The 15,514-nt window shown below is 36.6% G+C and overlaps 1 protein-coding gene across 5 annotated transcripts in view; it reads right to left on the bottom strand.

Annotated features, from left to right (window-relative positions):
• Positions 1-15,514, bottom strand: part of XRN1 (5'-3' exoribonuclease 1) — a 144,553-nt gene that overhangs the window by 79,623 nt on the left and 49,416 nt on the right. For all 5 annotated transcript variants that reach the window (XM_024928323.4, XM_008951916.4, XM_055110578.2 and 2 more), the window contains 2 exons: positions 15,125-15,228; positions 12,029-12,160 (listed from right to left, as the gene is read on the bottom strand). In XM_024928323.4, the coding sequence (XP_024784091.3) occupies positions 12,029-12,160; positions 15,125-15,228 (236 nt within the window). The remainder of the gene's footprint in view (positions 1-12,028; positions 12,161-15,124; positions 15,229-15,514) is intronic.

Raw genomic sequence — 15,514 nt, forward strand, 5'->3', positions numbered from 1 at the left:
AAACAGTGGCATATCCATACAATGGAATATTATTCAGCCATAAAGAGGAATAAGCACTGACACATGCTACAATGTGTATGAACTTCAAAAGCATGCTAAATGAAAGAAGCCTGATACAAAAGGCCATATATCATATGATTCCATTTATATGAAACATCTAAAATAGGTAAATCCATGAAGACAGAAAATAGATTGGGGTTGCCAGGAGTATGTGATGGCTTTTCCAATCTAAAGTAATTCAGACAGCCTCCTAGTTTTTTAGATAAAAGTTTACTGGAACATAGTTATCCATTTACTTCCTGTCTATGGCTGCTTTTGCGCTACATGGTAAAGTTGAGTAGTTGTGACAGACATTGTAAAGTCTACAAAGCCTAAAATATTTACTATTTGCCCTTTACAGAAGAAGTTTGCTGACCTTTCATCTAAATATATAATCATTCTTCATTTAAGGAATACTTTCTTATCTCCTTTCCATTTTCTCTTTCTAGAACTCCTATTAGATAGATATTAAAATTCTGACTATATTATTTTCATCTCTTTGTGCTTTTGTACTGCTTACTGAAGGAATTCCTAAGGTTGATCATTTAGCTCACTGATTCAATTTTTAGTATGCCCGTATTACTACTCAGTCCATCTACCGAGCTCACTTTACCAATCACACTTTAAAAGTTTTGTTTATACAAATATGTCATAAAAATAGTATATAATATAGACTATATAAATAGCATATAATATAGTATATAATTATATAACACATTATATATTTTTTCATATCAGCTTATACTTTAATAATGTTGTCTATGGCAAAGTTGGTCTGAAAAAAGTCATGTCACCTTAGCCAGAAACAAAAGTTTTCCAACAAATTTTTGAAACACACCATTTTCTAAAAATTTATTAGAATTTTTTTCTACCACTTTCACTTAAAAGTCATTTAGCCAGTAATCTTGATATCAACAGCTGACCAGGACATTTCAGGAAATCTTTATAATTGTGGGCCAGTATTTCTCATGAAAGTAGATGCAAAAATCTTAAAACAAACTTAAACAGATAAAATCCAATTATGTATAAAAGGATAATATATCATAAATAAATGGGATTTATTCCAGAAATTTAGGGGTAGATTAATATTGGAAATTCAATCAATGCAATTCATCAGATTAACAGGATAAAAATAATATAATCAGTTTGACAGCTGCAGAAAAAACATTTTACAAATCAGCACCAATTAATGATAAAAACTCTTAATCAGAATAGAAGGAAATTTCCTTAACCCGATAAAGAACAGTAATTAAAAACAAGCTACAGTGATAATTTTATTTAAAGATAAATTACTTAGTTTTCCCCTGAAATTGAGAATGACACAATAAGCCAGTAAGAAAACTATAAAGTAATGAGAAAAAGATAATCAACCCAATTTTAAAAAGGGCAAAAGACTTGAACAGGCATTTCACAAAAGAGTATGCATATTCAAATGGCCAACAAACACGAAAGGATGTTCAATTAGTCATCAGGGAAATGGAAATTAAAGCAAAATGAGATACTACTACTATACCAAAATGGCTAAAATGAAAAAGCAATAGTAAGTACTTATGAAAACAGAAATCAACATAAGTTCTTATAAACTGCTGGTAGAGCGTAAATTGATACAAAGAGTTTGCAAACCTTTTTGGTAGTATCTGTTCAAGCTGCATGTAGGCATATGCTATGAAGCAGTAATTCTACTCTTAGATATATACCCAAAAGGAATGCATAGACATATACCCAAAAGGAATGCATATATACACGTTCACCAAGAGCCCCAAATGAGAAACAACTCAAATATCCATCCACTGTAGAATGGAAAAATTGTGCTGTATTCATACAATGTAATAGTATCATTAGTGAAAATGAACAAACTATGATTACAGGTAACAATATGGATATTAGAATCACAATACTGACCAAAAGAAATCAGGCTCAAGAAGAATACACTCTGTGTGAATGAACTTATACTGCATAAAGTTCAAAAATAGAAAACACAAATGTATATGGTTACAAGTCAAAATAGTTATCCTCGTCACTGGGGGTGGGGAGGGAGCAGCGGATGGTAATGGATAAAAGGGTGTACAAGGGACTTCCTTGGATTATGGTAATATTCCTGTTATTGTTTCTTGACTTGTATTCTTGTTCCACATGTGAAAATTCATCAAGTAATATACTTATGATTAATACACTTATAATTTGCAAGTATTTTTTGCTCCATATGTATACAGCCATACTTTGGGAGACATTTCAGGTTCAGTTCCAGACCACCACAATAAAGTGAGTCACATGAATTTTTCTGTTTCCCAGTACATACCAAAGTTATGTTTACACTGAGTCTATTAAGTGTATAATAGCATTATGTCTTTAAAAAATGTATATATCTACTATGGTTTGGATATAGTTTGTTTGACTTCACCAAGTCTCACGTTGAAATCCAATCCCTAATGTTGGAGATGGAGCCTGGTGAGAGATGTCTGGGTCATGGGGTGGATCCTTCATAAATGGCTTGCTGCTGTCTTCTTTGCAATGAGGAGGATACGGGGGTTTATCACTCTACTAGTTCCCATGAGAACTGACTGTTAAAAAGAACCTGGCACCTCCCTCCCTACCCCTCTCTTGCTTCTTTTCTTGCCATGTGATCTGTACACGCCTGTTCCTCTTTGTCTTCTGCTATGAGTGGAAGCTTCCTAAGGCCCTCACCAGAAACATATGCTGATGCCATACTTCTTGTGCAGTCTGCAGAACTTTGAGCCAAACATACCTCTTTTCTTTATAAATTACCCAGCCTCAGACTGGGCTAAGACAATACTTTCATTTTCAAATACAGCTGACACTTGAAAAACACAGGTTTGAATGACATAGGTCCACTTACATGCAGATTTTCCTCCTCCTCTAACACCTCCAAGACAGCAGATGAACCCCTCCTCTGCCTACTCAACATGAAGATGAAGATGAAAACTGTTATGATCAACCACTACCACTTAATTAGTAGTAAATATATTTTCTCTTATGATTTTATAATAACATTTTCTTCTATCTTACTTTATTGTAAGAACACACTATATAATACGTATACAAAATATGCGTTATCAACTACTTATGTTATCGGCAAGTCTTCTGATGAACAGTAGGCTTTTAGCAGTTAAGTTTTGGGGAGTCAAAAGTTGTATGTGCATTTTTTTTACTGTATTGGGGGTCAGCACCCCTACCTCCCACACTGTTCAAAGATCAACTGTACTTTATTGCTCAAAAATGCTAACAGTAGGCTATTAGTAGTTAACTTTTTGCTAGTGGAGGGTCTCACCTTGATATTGATGACTGTTGATTAGTCAGGGCAGTGGCCGATGAAGGTTGGGATGGCTGACGCAATTTTTGAAAATAAGACAATAATAAAGTTTGCTGTATCAGTTGACTCTTCATGAAAGATTTCTCTGCAGAATGCAATGCTATTTTATAGCATTTTACCCACAAGAGAAGTTCTTTCCAACTTGGAGTCAATGCTCTCAAAGTCTGCCACTGCTTTTCAACTAAATTTATGTAATATCCTAAATCCTTTGCTGTCATTTCAACAATGTTCACAGCATCTTCACTATGAGTAGATTCCATCTCAAGAAACCACTTTCGTTGTTCATCTATAAGAAGCTACTCTTGGCCGGGTGCATTGGCTCATGCCTATAATCTAAGCACTTTGGCACGTTGGGAGGCCAAGGCAGGTGGACACTTGAGAGCACGAGTTTGAGACCAACCTGGCCAAAATGGCAAAACTCTGTCTCTACTAAATATAAAAAATTAGCTGCGTATGGTGGCGCTTGCCTGAATCCCAGCTACTCAGGAGGCTGAGGCACGAGAATAGCTTGAACACAAGAGGTGGAGGTTGCAGTGAGCCGAGATCGCACCACTGCACTCTGGCTTGGGTGACAGAGCGAGACTCTGTCTCAAAACAAAACAAAACAAAGAAGCAATTCCTCATCCATTCAAGTTTTATCATGAGAAAGCAGCAATTCAGTTCCATCTTAAGGCTCCACTTCTAATTCTAGCTTTTTTTTTGCTATTTCCACCACACCTGCAGTTACTTCCTCCACTGAAGTTTTGAACCTCTCAAAGTCATATAGGAGGGTCGGAATCAACTTCTTTCAAATTCCTGCTAATGTTGATAGATACTTTGAAATCCCATGAATCATGAATGTTCTTAATGGCATCTATAATAGTGAATCCTTTCCAGAACGTTTTCAATTTACCTTGCTCAGATCCATCAGAGCAGTCACTCAGAGTCTCGCTCTGTTGCCCAGGCTGGAGTGCAGTGGTGTGATCTTGGTTCACTGCAACCTCTGCCTCCCAGGTTCAAGCGATTCTACTGCCTCAGCCTCCCAAGTAGCTGGGATTACAGGTGTCCGCCACCACGCTCAGCTAATTTTTGTATTTTTAGTAGAGACAGTGTTTCATCATGTTGGCCAGGCTGGCCTCGAACTCCTGACCCCAGTGATCCACCCACCTCAGCCTCCCAAAGTGCTGGGATTACAGGCATGTGCCACTGTGCCCGGCCAAAAATGTATTTCTTAACTACTAAAACTTGAAAGTTCAAAGTACTCCTTGGTCCATGGGTTGCAGAATGGTTGTGTTTGCATGCGTGAAAACATTATCTCCTTGCATATCTCCATCAGAGCTCTCAGTTGATCAGGTGCACTGTCAATGAGCAGTAATATTTGGAAAGGATCTTTTACTATGACCAGTAGGTCTCAAGAGTGGACTTAACATATTCAGTAAACCACACTGTTAACAGATGTGCTGTCATTCAGACTTCGCTGTTCCATTTATAGAGCACAGGCATAGATTTAGCACAATTCTTAAAGGCCCCAGGATTTTCAGAATGGTCAATGAGCACCGGGTTCAACTTAAAGTAACCAGTTGCACTTTTCCCTAACAAGAGAGTTAACCTGATTTTTGAGGCTTTGAAGCCAGGCATTGGCTTCTCCTCTGCACCTATGGAAGTCCAGGATGGCATCTTATTCCAATAGAAGGCTCTTTTGTCTATGGTTGTTGTTTAGTGTAGCCATCTTCATCAACGATCTTAGCTAGATCTGGATGACTCACTACAGCTTCTACATTAGCATTTGTTGCTTCAGCTCACACTTTATATTATGAAGATGGCTTCTTTCCTTAAACTTCATGAACCAACCTCTGCTTACTTCAAACTTTTCTTCCGCAGCTTCCTCACCTCTCTCAGCCTTTATAGAATTGAAGAAAGGTAGGGCCTTACTGTGGATTAACCTTTGGCTTAAGGGAATGCTGTGACTAGTGTCATCTTCTATCCAGACCACTAAAACTTTCTCCATATTAGCAGTAAGGTTGTTTAATTTGCTTATCATTGGTGTATTCACTGGAGTAGCACTTTTGATTTCCTTCAAGAATTTTTCTTTTGTATTCACAACTATTTGGTGCAAGAAGCCTAGCTTTTGTCCTGTATCAGCTTTTGACATGCCTTCTTCACTAAGCTTAATCATTTCCAGCTTTTGATTTAAACCTAGAAACATGTGATTCTTCCTTTCACTTGACTACTTAAGAGGACATTGTAGGGCTACTAACTGGCCTAATTTCAATATTGCTATGTCTCACAGAATAGGGAAAGAGAAAGAGACTAGGGGACCGTTGGTTGGTAGAGCAGTCAGCACACACACAACATTTATTGATTAATTCACCATCTCAAATGGGCATGGTTGATGGTGCCCCAAAACAATTACAATAGTAACATTAAAAATCACTGATCATAGATGACCATGACAGATATAAAAATAACAATAATAAAGTTTGAAATATTGTGAGAATTACCAAAATGTGATACACAGGCATGAAGTGAGCACATACTGTTGGAAAAAATGGCACTGATAGAGTTGCAACATGGTTGTCGCAAGCCTCTAATTTGTAAAAAAAAAATGCAACTATCTGTGAAGCACAATAAAGAGAAGCACAATAAAACAAGGTATGGCTGTATTTCGATGCTTCCATTAAAATAAAATCCCCCAAATAGTTAGCTCAAAACTTTTAAATTCCCAAGTGGTTGGAAGATTTTCGTCCATTTACTTTTTCTTTTACTATATACTTCTACTGCTTTGGGGTCAGTGTTGTTGTCTGTTTTAAAATTTCTTAGCCAGACTTGGTGGCTCACCCTTGTAATTCCAAGTACTCCAGAGGCTAAGGCAGGAGTATCACTTGAGGCTAGGTGTTCGAGACTAGCCTGAGCAACACAGTGATACCCCATCTCTATAAAAAATTAAAATAGTAGCCTGGCATGGTGGTATGCACCTATAGTCCCAGCTATTGCAGAGGCGGAGGCAGAAGATTGCTCGAACTCAGGAGCTCCAGGTTGTGGTGAGGTATAATATGAATGTGCCACTGCACTCCACCCTGAGTGACATAGTAAGACCCTGTCTCACTAAAAAAAAAATATATATATATATATATATGAATGAAATAAAATTTATTGTATTTTCTTACTATCCTGCATGAAAGGGTTTTTAATATATGGTGCATAATCTGATCTATAACTTTTACAGCAATGCATTATATTATTTTGATTCTATTTTTGCATATTTGTTTTTTGATTACTAGATCTGTCAGGAGCTGTTCTCCAAATTATCCTCTATGTGCATCACTTTCTCCATGATGTCCCATAAAGTACTTCCTTGCCCCCTTTTCCAGGTCTTCTTCCATTCCTAAACCTTTTCACTCCATTTTATCCTCAATTTCTACCTCCTTATCTGAAGGTTCCACCACTTCCCTATCAAATAGTAGTTGTTTGTTTTCATACCATGCACCCTCAGGGGTAGGAGAGTGTTTTGGTATTCTCCTTACAGCCCACTGAGACCTCAAAATCTCTAGTAGTAAACTACCCTCCACTTCCCATTCTATTCTTATGTCAATGTCTACATGTATGATCTACCCACCACTGTAACTCATTTTCATAACCTCTTTATCTCCAATAACCTCCTTCATTTCACCTAAGCCAGCAATTTCTTTTTTTTTTTTTTTTTATTATACTTTAAGTTTTAGGGTACATGTGCACATTGTGCAGGTTAGTTACATATGTATACATGTGCCATGCTGGTGTGCTGCACCCACTCGTCATCTAGCATTAGGTATATCTCCCAATGCTATCCCTCCCCCCTCCCACCACCCCACAACAGTCCCCAGAGTGTGATATTCCCCTTCCTGTGTCCATGTGATCTCATTGTTCAGTTCCTACCTATGAGTGAGAATATGCGGTGTTTGGTTTTTTGTTCTTGTGATAGTTTACTGAGAATGATGATTTCCAATTTCATCCATGTCCCTACAAAGGACATGAACTCATCATTTTTTATGGCTGCATAGTATTCCATGGTGTATATGTGCCACATTTTCTTAATCCAGTCTATCATTGTTGGACATTTGGGTTGGTTCCAAGTCTTTGCTATTGTGAATAATGTCACAATAAACATACGTGTGCATGTGTCTTTATAGCAGCATGATTTATAGTCCTTTGGGTATATACCCCGTAATGGGATGGCTGGGTCAAATGGTATTTCCAGTTCTAGATCCCTGAGGAATCGCCACACTGACTTCCACAATGGTTGAACTAGTTTACAGTCCCACCAACAGTGTAAAAGTGTTCCTATTTCTCCACATCCTCTCCAGCACCTGTTGTTTCCTGACTTTTTAATGACTGCCATTCTAACTGGTGTGAGATGGTATCTCATTGTGGTTTTGATTTGCATTTCTCTGATGGCCAGTGATGATGAGCATTTTTTCATGTGTTTTTTGGCTGCATAAATGTCTTCTTTTGAGAAGTGTCTGTTCATGTCCTTCGCCCACTTTTTGATGGGGTTGTTTTTTTCTTGTAAATTTGTTTGAGTTCATTGTAGATTCTGGATATTAGCCCTTTGTCAGATGAGTAGGTTGCAAAAATTTTCTCCCATTTTGTAGGTCGCCTGTTCACTCTGATGGTAGTTTCTTTTGCTGTGCAGAAGCTCTTTAGTTTAATTAGATCCCATTTGTCAATTTTGTCTTTTGTTGCCATTGCTTTTGGTGTTTTAGACATGAAGTCCTTGCCCATGCCTATGTCCTGAATGGTAATGCCTAGGTTTTCTTCTAGGGTTTTTATGGTTTTAGGTCTAACATTTAAGTCTTTTATCCATCTTGAATTGATTTTTGTATAAGGTGTAAGGAAGGGATCCAGTTTCAGCTTTCTACATATGGCTAGCCAGTTTTCCCAGCACCATTTATTAAATAGGGAATCCTTTCCCCATTGCTTGTTTTTCTCAGGTTTGTCAAAGATCAGATAGTTGTAGATATGCGTAAGCCAGCAATTTCTATGGCTATGACTTGGTTTTTGACATTATCCATAACTACGGAACCTCTGAAATCACTAACACAAACATCTTACTGTCTGATAACTTCCTCTTCATCCAACTTGCATGTTCAACTACTTTGTTCAATTTTATCTAGGATTTCCAAACCACTAAACTTTCTATCTTCTCCCAGACTTTTTTTTTTTTTTGAGACAGTCTTGCTCTGTTGCCCAGGCTGGAGTGCAGTGGTGTGATCTTGGCTCCCTGCAACCCCTGCCTCCCAGGTTCAAGTGATTCTCCAGCCTCAGCTTCTGGAGTAGTTGGGACTACAGGCAGGCGCTGCCATGCCCAGCTAATTTTTGTATTTTTAGAAGAGATGGGGTTTTGCCATGTTGGGCAGGCTGGTCTTGAACTCCTGACCTCAAGAGATCTGCCCATCTTGGCCTCCCAAAGTGCTGGGATTACAGTCATGAGCCACTGCGCCTGGCCTCCCAGACTATTACTACTATTACTGTCTACTTTCTTCACTTCTCCCTCTATCCCACTTAGATTTCACCGTCCACCACTTCAGTAACATTCTTGCCAATATTCTAAACTCTCTTGCCTCTTGGTCTCTTCATTGTGCTCATGTGGCAAAATCCAGTGCTGAGTAAATCCAGCCATTTGTTTTTTCTAAGGCTGTGACTGGTGAACTCACTTCTATCCCAAAAACACAGGGTAGAATGTTTCATTATAAATTATGACTCCAACTTCAAAAAGGATCCTCAATACTGCTTACCATTCTACCACATTTTCCTGATAAACTGATAGTCTTCTATTTCCCTGAATAACTATTTTCAAACCTCCTTCACTCTACTTCAACTTATGACCAACCTTCCTTTTCCTCCAGCCATCCTCAATAGCTAAACTCAGCATCTGCTTTACAAGGAAAATATAATCAAATGAGAGCTCCTCAGCTTTCCCCATGCCAAACACACAAACCAACTTATATTTGCTTCCCATACTGTTAAAACAAAGGAGCTATCTCATATCCTATTTAAGAATCCATCTCCTTCCATCTTAGAATTTATTGTTTTCTCTCTGCTCCTTCTCATTGTTTTTACACACAATTAAAACTCTCTGAATAAACCAAAAACCAGCTCTACTCAATCCTATATCCTTCTCTCTTACTGGTGATTTTCATCAGAAAAAAAATTTGTTACACAGGTATACAGAAATTTATTAGGTACATCATATGTGCTTAGAGGGTTTCTCAAAATAAAACTACATGATTTGGGACTTATGGAAATATTTCATGTATATGTTTATAGGAAAAGAATATACTCAACTTAGTAGAACATATCTTAGTTAAGATACATGGAGATATGAGATAAGTAATAGGTTCTACATTCTTCCTGCAAAAGTCATAGAGCTAAGAATGGTCTGCATAAAGATAACTCCTATTGTTAGAGCCATGGAATCCTCACCTCATGCTACTAACATTCTAATGTGCAAAAATCACAAATAAGTAAACCCTCAGGGGCAGAGCAACAGTAATCTTGTGAATTTCACCTTGGAAGACAGAAGAGCTAGGGAGGCATGAAAGGAAGGGACAAAAAGTGAGATGGTATCGGGGGGAATATGGTAGCAAAGAAAAGCAGTCTAAGAAAATGGTGACCAGAATAAAATAAACCTAAGTGCTCATGAATCCACATAGCCTTGTCTACCCAACTTGGTTGACAAGGTTAAACAGGACAGCCTGAACTGGCAGGCACTAGAAACTATTCTCGAGTGAACGAGTATACATTGTTATCATCTCCAGCAGTCTTCTGCATTGACGACTCTCTCTGTCCTTTGCTGCCCTCATAGAAGTTCAAGCTCATTCAGAAGGGGAACAACAGATAAGAGGTCAAGATCTCTTGGTCTCTCTCTCACAGCTAAACTTTTTGAACAAGATGTCAATTTCTACTGTGTCTCCACTTCTGCAACTCTCAATCATTCCTTTACCCACTCTAGTTTGGCTTTCAGCTCCATGGCTCAATCAATACAGCTCTTGCTAAATCTCTTCAAAATATACGGTGTGGTTTATTACCTTGTTCTTGAAATAATCTTTTCCTTTGGTTTACATGATATAACCCTCTTCTAGCTGTCCTCCTACTTCTGAGGTTGCCACTTTCTTTTTTCTTTGTTGCCAAATCTTCCTCAATACACACTGCTTTTCCTCCTGCCATAGGGCTTTTCATGTAAGTCTTCCCTCATCATGAAACACTTCCTTTTCATTCCTTGCCTAACTCCCAGTCAGCATTCAGATATCGATTTAATCAACACTTCCTTGGGAAACTGTCCCTGACTATGACAAATTTCTCCCTAGCTAAGTCAAATGGTCTCAGAGCACTACTCCTTCAAGTGCAATTACCATAGTTGTCTCCCATCCAGCAGCTGTAAATATCATAAGTGTAGGAACTGTGTGTTTTTACTCATTATTATTCATTACGTGTTTTTATTCATTACAATGCATACTACTGTATCTATTATGGCAGGTATCAATACATTGATATTCACATATCAATGTTACATATATAAACAAATGACTAAACACTTTACCCGAAGTACTTTGAATGATTTTTTTTTTCCAATTAAAGGAGTCTTGACTAAAATATTATCTATTCATTCAAACAATAACTCAGTAATTGAGTGCCTAGGCACTAACCAATAAATTGGAATAAAGAAATAACAAAAACAGATATGCTCTCTACTCTTATGGTGCATACTATCTAAGAAAGAGTTATTAAATTAATCATACAAGTAAGTTTATTATGGTTTTATTTATATGCTACAAAAGACAATTTAGAATGATATAAACTATGATGGGGTATCTAATTTACACTGTTGGGAGGCAAAAATATGCTCTACCTCTCGAGAGCTATGTTTATCTCCTTTGGTGTTGGATGGTTTTTCATGGTCTTTGAACGTTTTCCCGGTTTATTCATCTTTGAATAAGGATATTGTGGCCTGGTATTAGCCCCAAAATTAGAAGGAGTATCCCTGAATTCTCCGAAAGCTTATCCATGGATAGGAAGGCTGATGGTATACATTTAAAACATTTCATGTGCCAATGCCAGCCTCTCGTATTCTGCTTTTGTTTTGGGAATTCTTGTGTTTGGATGGCAAATGAGAGGTGCTGCTGGGGTGGGATCATGGGACACACACCACTCTGGTGATCCTGAAAACCAGCATTCCCAGGTGGGTTAGCATTTCAGTTTGGCTGCATTCTAAGCCCTGGGGAATATGGCTTGGGTGGAAGAGAGTAAAGGGAATGGGGAACGGGAGAAGATGAGGAACAAAAGAGGATTTTTCTTCCAATTTTCATGACTTACATGTGGCCAAAAAATTCAATGGCCTTATACAGTTAGTGAAAATAGCTCTCAAAATCAGTCAATGTATTAAGTGTTATTCCTAGTATTACATTAATTTGTCATTTTTTTTCTATACTTCATTAGGTATTTTAGTGACAAACTGGGCAAGGCTGTAACTACTGCTAATCAGGTATCATTTTAAACTAGAACTCATTACTTTCTAACACAGGATGAAGGTGTAATTAGTATTCAGAGTAACTACTATGTTAAATGGAAAATAAGTTAGAGAATGAGTACATTAAAACGGATTTTAGTTCCATGATATTAAATACTTTTAACGATACTCACTGTTCTGAAATTCCTTGTACTTCTTTTGCCCAGTTAGATTGTTCTTTATCTCCAAGATGAACCACTTTAGATGGTGGGGCAGTTCTTCCTGAATAAAGCTTCTGTGTTCCTGGAGGTTCTTCCAAGTAAAACCTTAAGAGTTAAAATAAAAATTATATAACCAAAATGTTCTGGTTTAATATAGAGTTCTAGCAGTGTGAGTCTTCCAAATGAAATATTTTTTTCACATGGTATACTAGCAAAAAACCCCACAACTGTAATGTAAATTACAAAACTATAACAATTACAGGTCTTTTTATGAACTAATATAAATTACAGAACAAGGGCTTGTTAATTTCATTCAAATTTTAAAAGCATGGGAAGTACAGAGGAAGAAGAAGATAAGTTGGTTAATACAAAGTTAGATAGAAGGAATAAGTTCCAGTGTTCTATAGCAACAGTAGGTTGACCATAGTTAACAATTTAGTGTATACTTGAAAATAGCCAGAAGAGATTGAAAATGTTCCCAACACAAAGAAATGATAAGTGTTTGAGGTAACAGATAATTTGAAAATTACATGTCATATACATGGATCAAAATATCACATGTATTCTACAAATATATACAATTATTATGTATCAAAAAAATTTAAGGTTGGGTGCGGTGGCTCATGCCTGTAATCATAGCATTTTGGGAGGCCGAGATGTGAGGATTACTTGAGGCCAGAAATTCAAGACCACCCTGGCAACATATTGAGACAGTGTCTCTACAAAGAAAAATAAAAAAAAATGCCAGGTATGGTAACACATATCTGTAGTCCCAGATACTCGGGAGGCTAAGATGGGAGGATCACTTGAGCCCAGGAGTTTGAGGCTGCAGTGAGCTATGATTGCCACTGCACTTGGGGCGACAGAGCAAGACCTTGTCTCTCCCAGTCAGTCAGTCAGTCAATAAAATTTAAAAGCATATTTTTTTCCTAAGAGACTAAACATATAAAAATAAACATTTTTAAAGAGTTAAAAATACAAATTCAATATGAAGTATGCATTATCTACAAAGTTTTTTTTTTTTAAGAGATGGGGTCTCATTCTGTCACCCAAGCTGGAGTACAGTGGAGTGATCATAGCTCACTGCAGCCTCAAACTTCTGGGCTCAAGCAATCCTCTTGCCTCAGTCTCTTGAGAAGCTAGGACTACAGGTGCACACCACCATGCCTAGCTAATGATTTTATTTTTTGTAGAGACAGAGTCTCACTATGATGCCCAGGCTGGTCTTGAACTCCTGGCCTCAAGAGATCCTCTCACCTCGGCCTCCCAAAGTGCTGAGATTACAGGCGTGAGCCACCACACCTGGCCCCTATAAAGTATTTTCATCAAAACAGTTTAACCTGAATCTAATTCAGCTACTAGCCCTAACTTCTAGCTTACAGGAAATATGTGGGATAGAGGACAAAGTTAAATGACACTAAAAGGAAACAACAGAGTAAATCCAGAATTCTACAAAATAACTGGCTGTCCTAAACTCTAAAAATAAAATAAAAAGGAAAAAATATTCTAAGATATAAAATCAACATAAAAAATCAATTGTATTTTTATATACTAGCAGGGGAAACAAATTTAAAACATAATACCATTCATACTCCAAGAAAAATTACATACTCAGGTATAAGTCTAACAAAACATGTACCTGATCAGTATGGTGAAAAAAACCAAAACACTGATGAGAGAAATCAAAGATCTAAATAAATGAAGAGATATATTGTGTTCATGGATAAGAATATTCAACATAGTTAAATCTCCCCAAATTGATCTATAGGTTTAATATAATTCGTATAAAAATCCCTCCAAGATTTTCTGGAGATATAGGAAAATTATAAAATGTATATGAAAAGGCAAAGGACCTAAAATAGCTAAAACAATTCTGAAAAAAAAAAAGTGAAGTTGAAGGAATCACACTACCTGATGTTAAGACCATGGTAATCAAGCCAATGTGTTACTGGCATAAAAACAGACATGGAGGAAGCACAGTCTTTTCAACAAATGATGCTGAAGCAACTGAATATTCATACACAAATATATGAAAGTAGATCTGCCCCTTATACCTTATACAAAAATTAATTCAAAATGGATTACTGATTTCATATAAAATGAGGTAAACCTATAAAACTTTTCAAAGAAAATACCAAAGAAAATCTTCAGGATCTAGGGCTAGAATAAGAGCTCTTAGAGATGACACCAAAAGCATAAAAAAATTAATAAATTGGACTTCATCAGAAAGGTAGGGGAATTAAATTCTGATAAAAAAATCCTCAAGATTTCATATACAAAAGCAGATGCCAACAAAGGAAAAAAAACGTACTGGCACTGACTTCTCATCAACATTACATAAAATAACATAATGGAGAGATGTATGCAGAGCTCTAAGAGAAAAGGAAAAGAAACTGGGCCTCCAAAATTCTAAACCTACGTGTAAATTTAAAAAAAAAAAGACATTTTGGATGTGTAATAACTCAAAATCAAAAAACATAATATCTACCCATCTTCTCTGAAAAAAAATTATTTCAGAAAATTCTAGCCATATGAAAAATAAAATATAAGAAATCAAGATAAAATTTATATGAAATAGTAAAAAACGACAAAAAATAATTTATCTAAATATTTATTGATATAAATGATTGTGAATTTCAATGAAATGTTAAGATATTTTTCTTAAAACAAAAGATATGTGCCCTAAAAAATTAATGTACAATTTAAATGAAATCCAGATGGGGCAGGGAAAAGGGAAGATTACATATGCTATTAATTCTTGTTAGAAAGAGAAATGTATTTGCTAAGTAATATAATGATAACCACTTCTAGAAAAGAATTAGGATATAGAACTTCCAAGAAATTAAAAGGGAAAAAATAACATATGCATCTAAAATATCTTAAGAGAGGTACAATAAACTGTCAATAGTGTTTGAACTTCAAGTGGTGTCATTAGACGACTTTCGTTTTTGGTACAGAGTGTAAATGTTCTTAATATGATTTTGTCAGTTAAAAAAATGAATCAATAAAAGCCATCAAAGTCACAAAGCAAATATATGTTAGAAAAATTATAAATCAAATCTTACTTACTTAGTTTCTCCATCTGATACAGCCACGACTCTAGCTTCCTCAAGGTGAGGCCAATTAACAAAGACAGATTTTCCAAGCACTGATGAAGCTACATTTTCTACGGTCTTAAAGTAAAAGCAAAAAAGTTCATTCATGATTTCAGGTCTAAGAGAAAACTTTACACAGGCAAAATTTTCCAATCTCCATTTAAGTTTTTTAAAATTCTAAAATAAACAAGTTGGGGCCGGGTGCAGTGACTCACACCTGTAATCCCAGAACTTAAAGTACAGAGGTCAAGACCAGCTTGGCAAACATGATGAAACCCCATCTCTACTAAAATTACAAAAATTAGCCAGGTGTGATGGCACACGCAGTAGTCCCAGCTACCCGGAGGCTGAGGCAGCAGAATCG

This window comes from Pan paniscus, chromosome 2 (assembly GCF_029289425.2).
Source record: "Pan paniscus chromosome 2, NHGRI_mPanPan1-v2.0_pri, whole genome shotgun sequence".
Classification (NCBI taxonomy): Eukaryota; Metazoa; Chordata; class Mammalia; order Primates; family Hominidae; genus Pan; species Pan paniscus.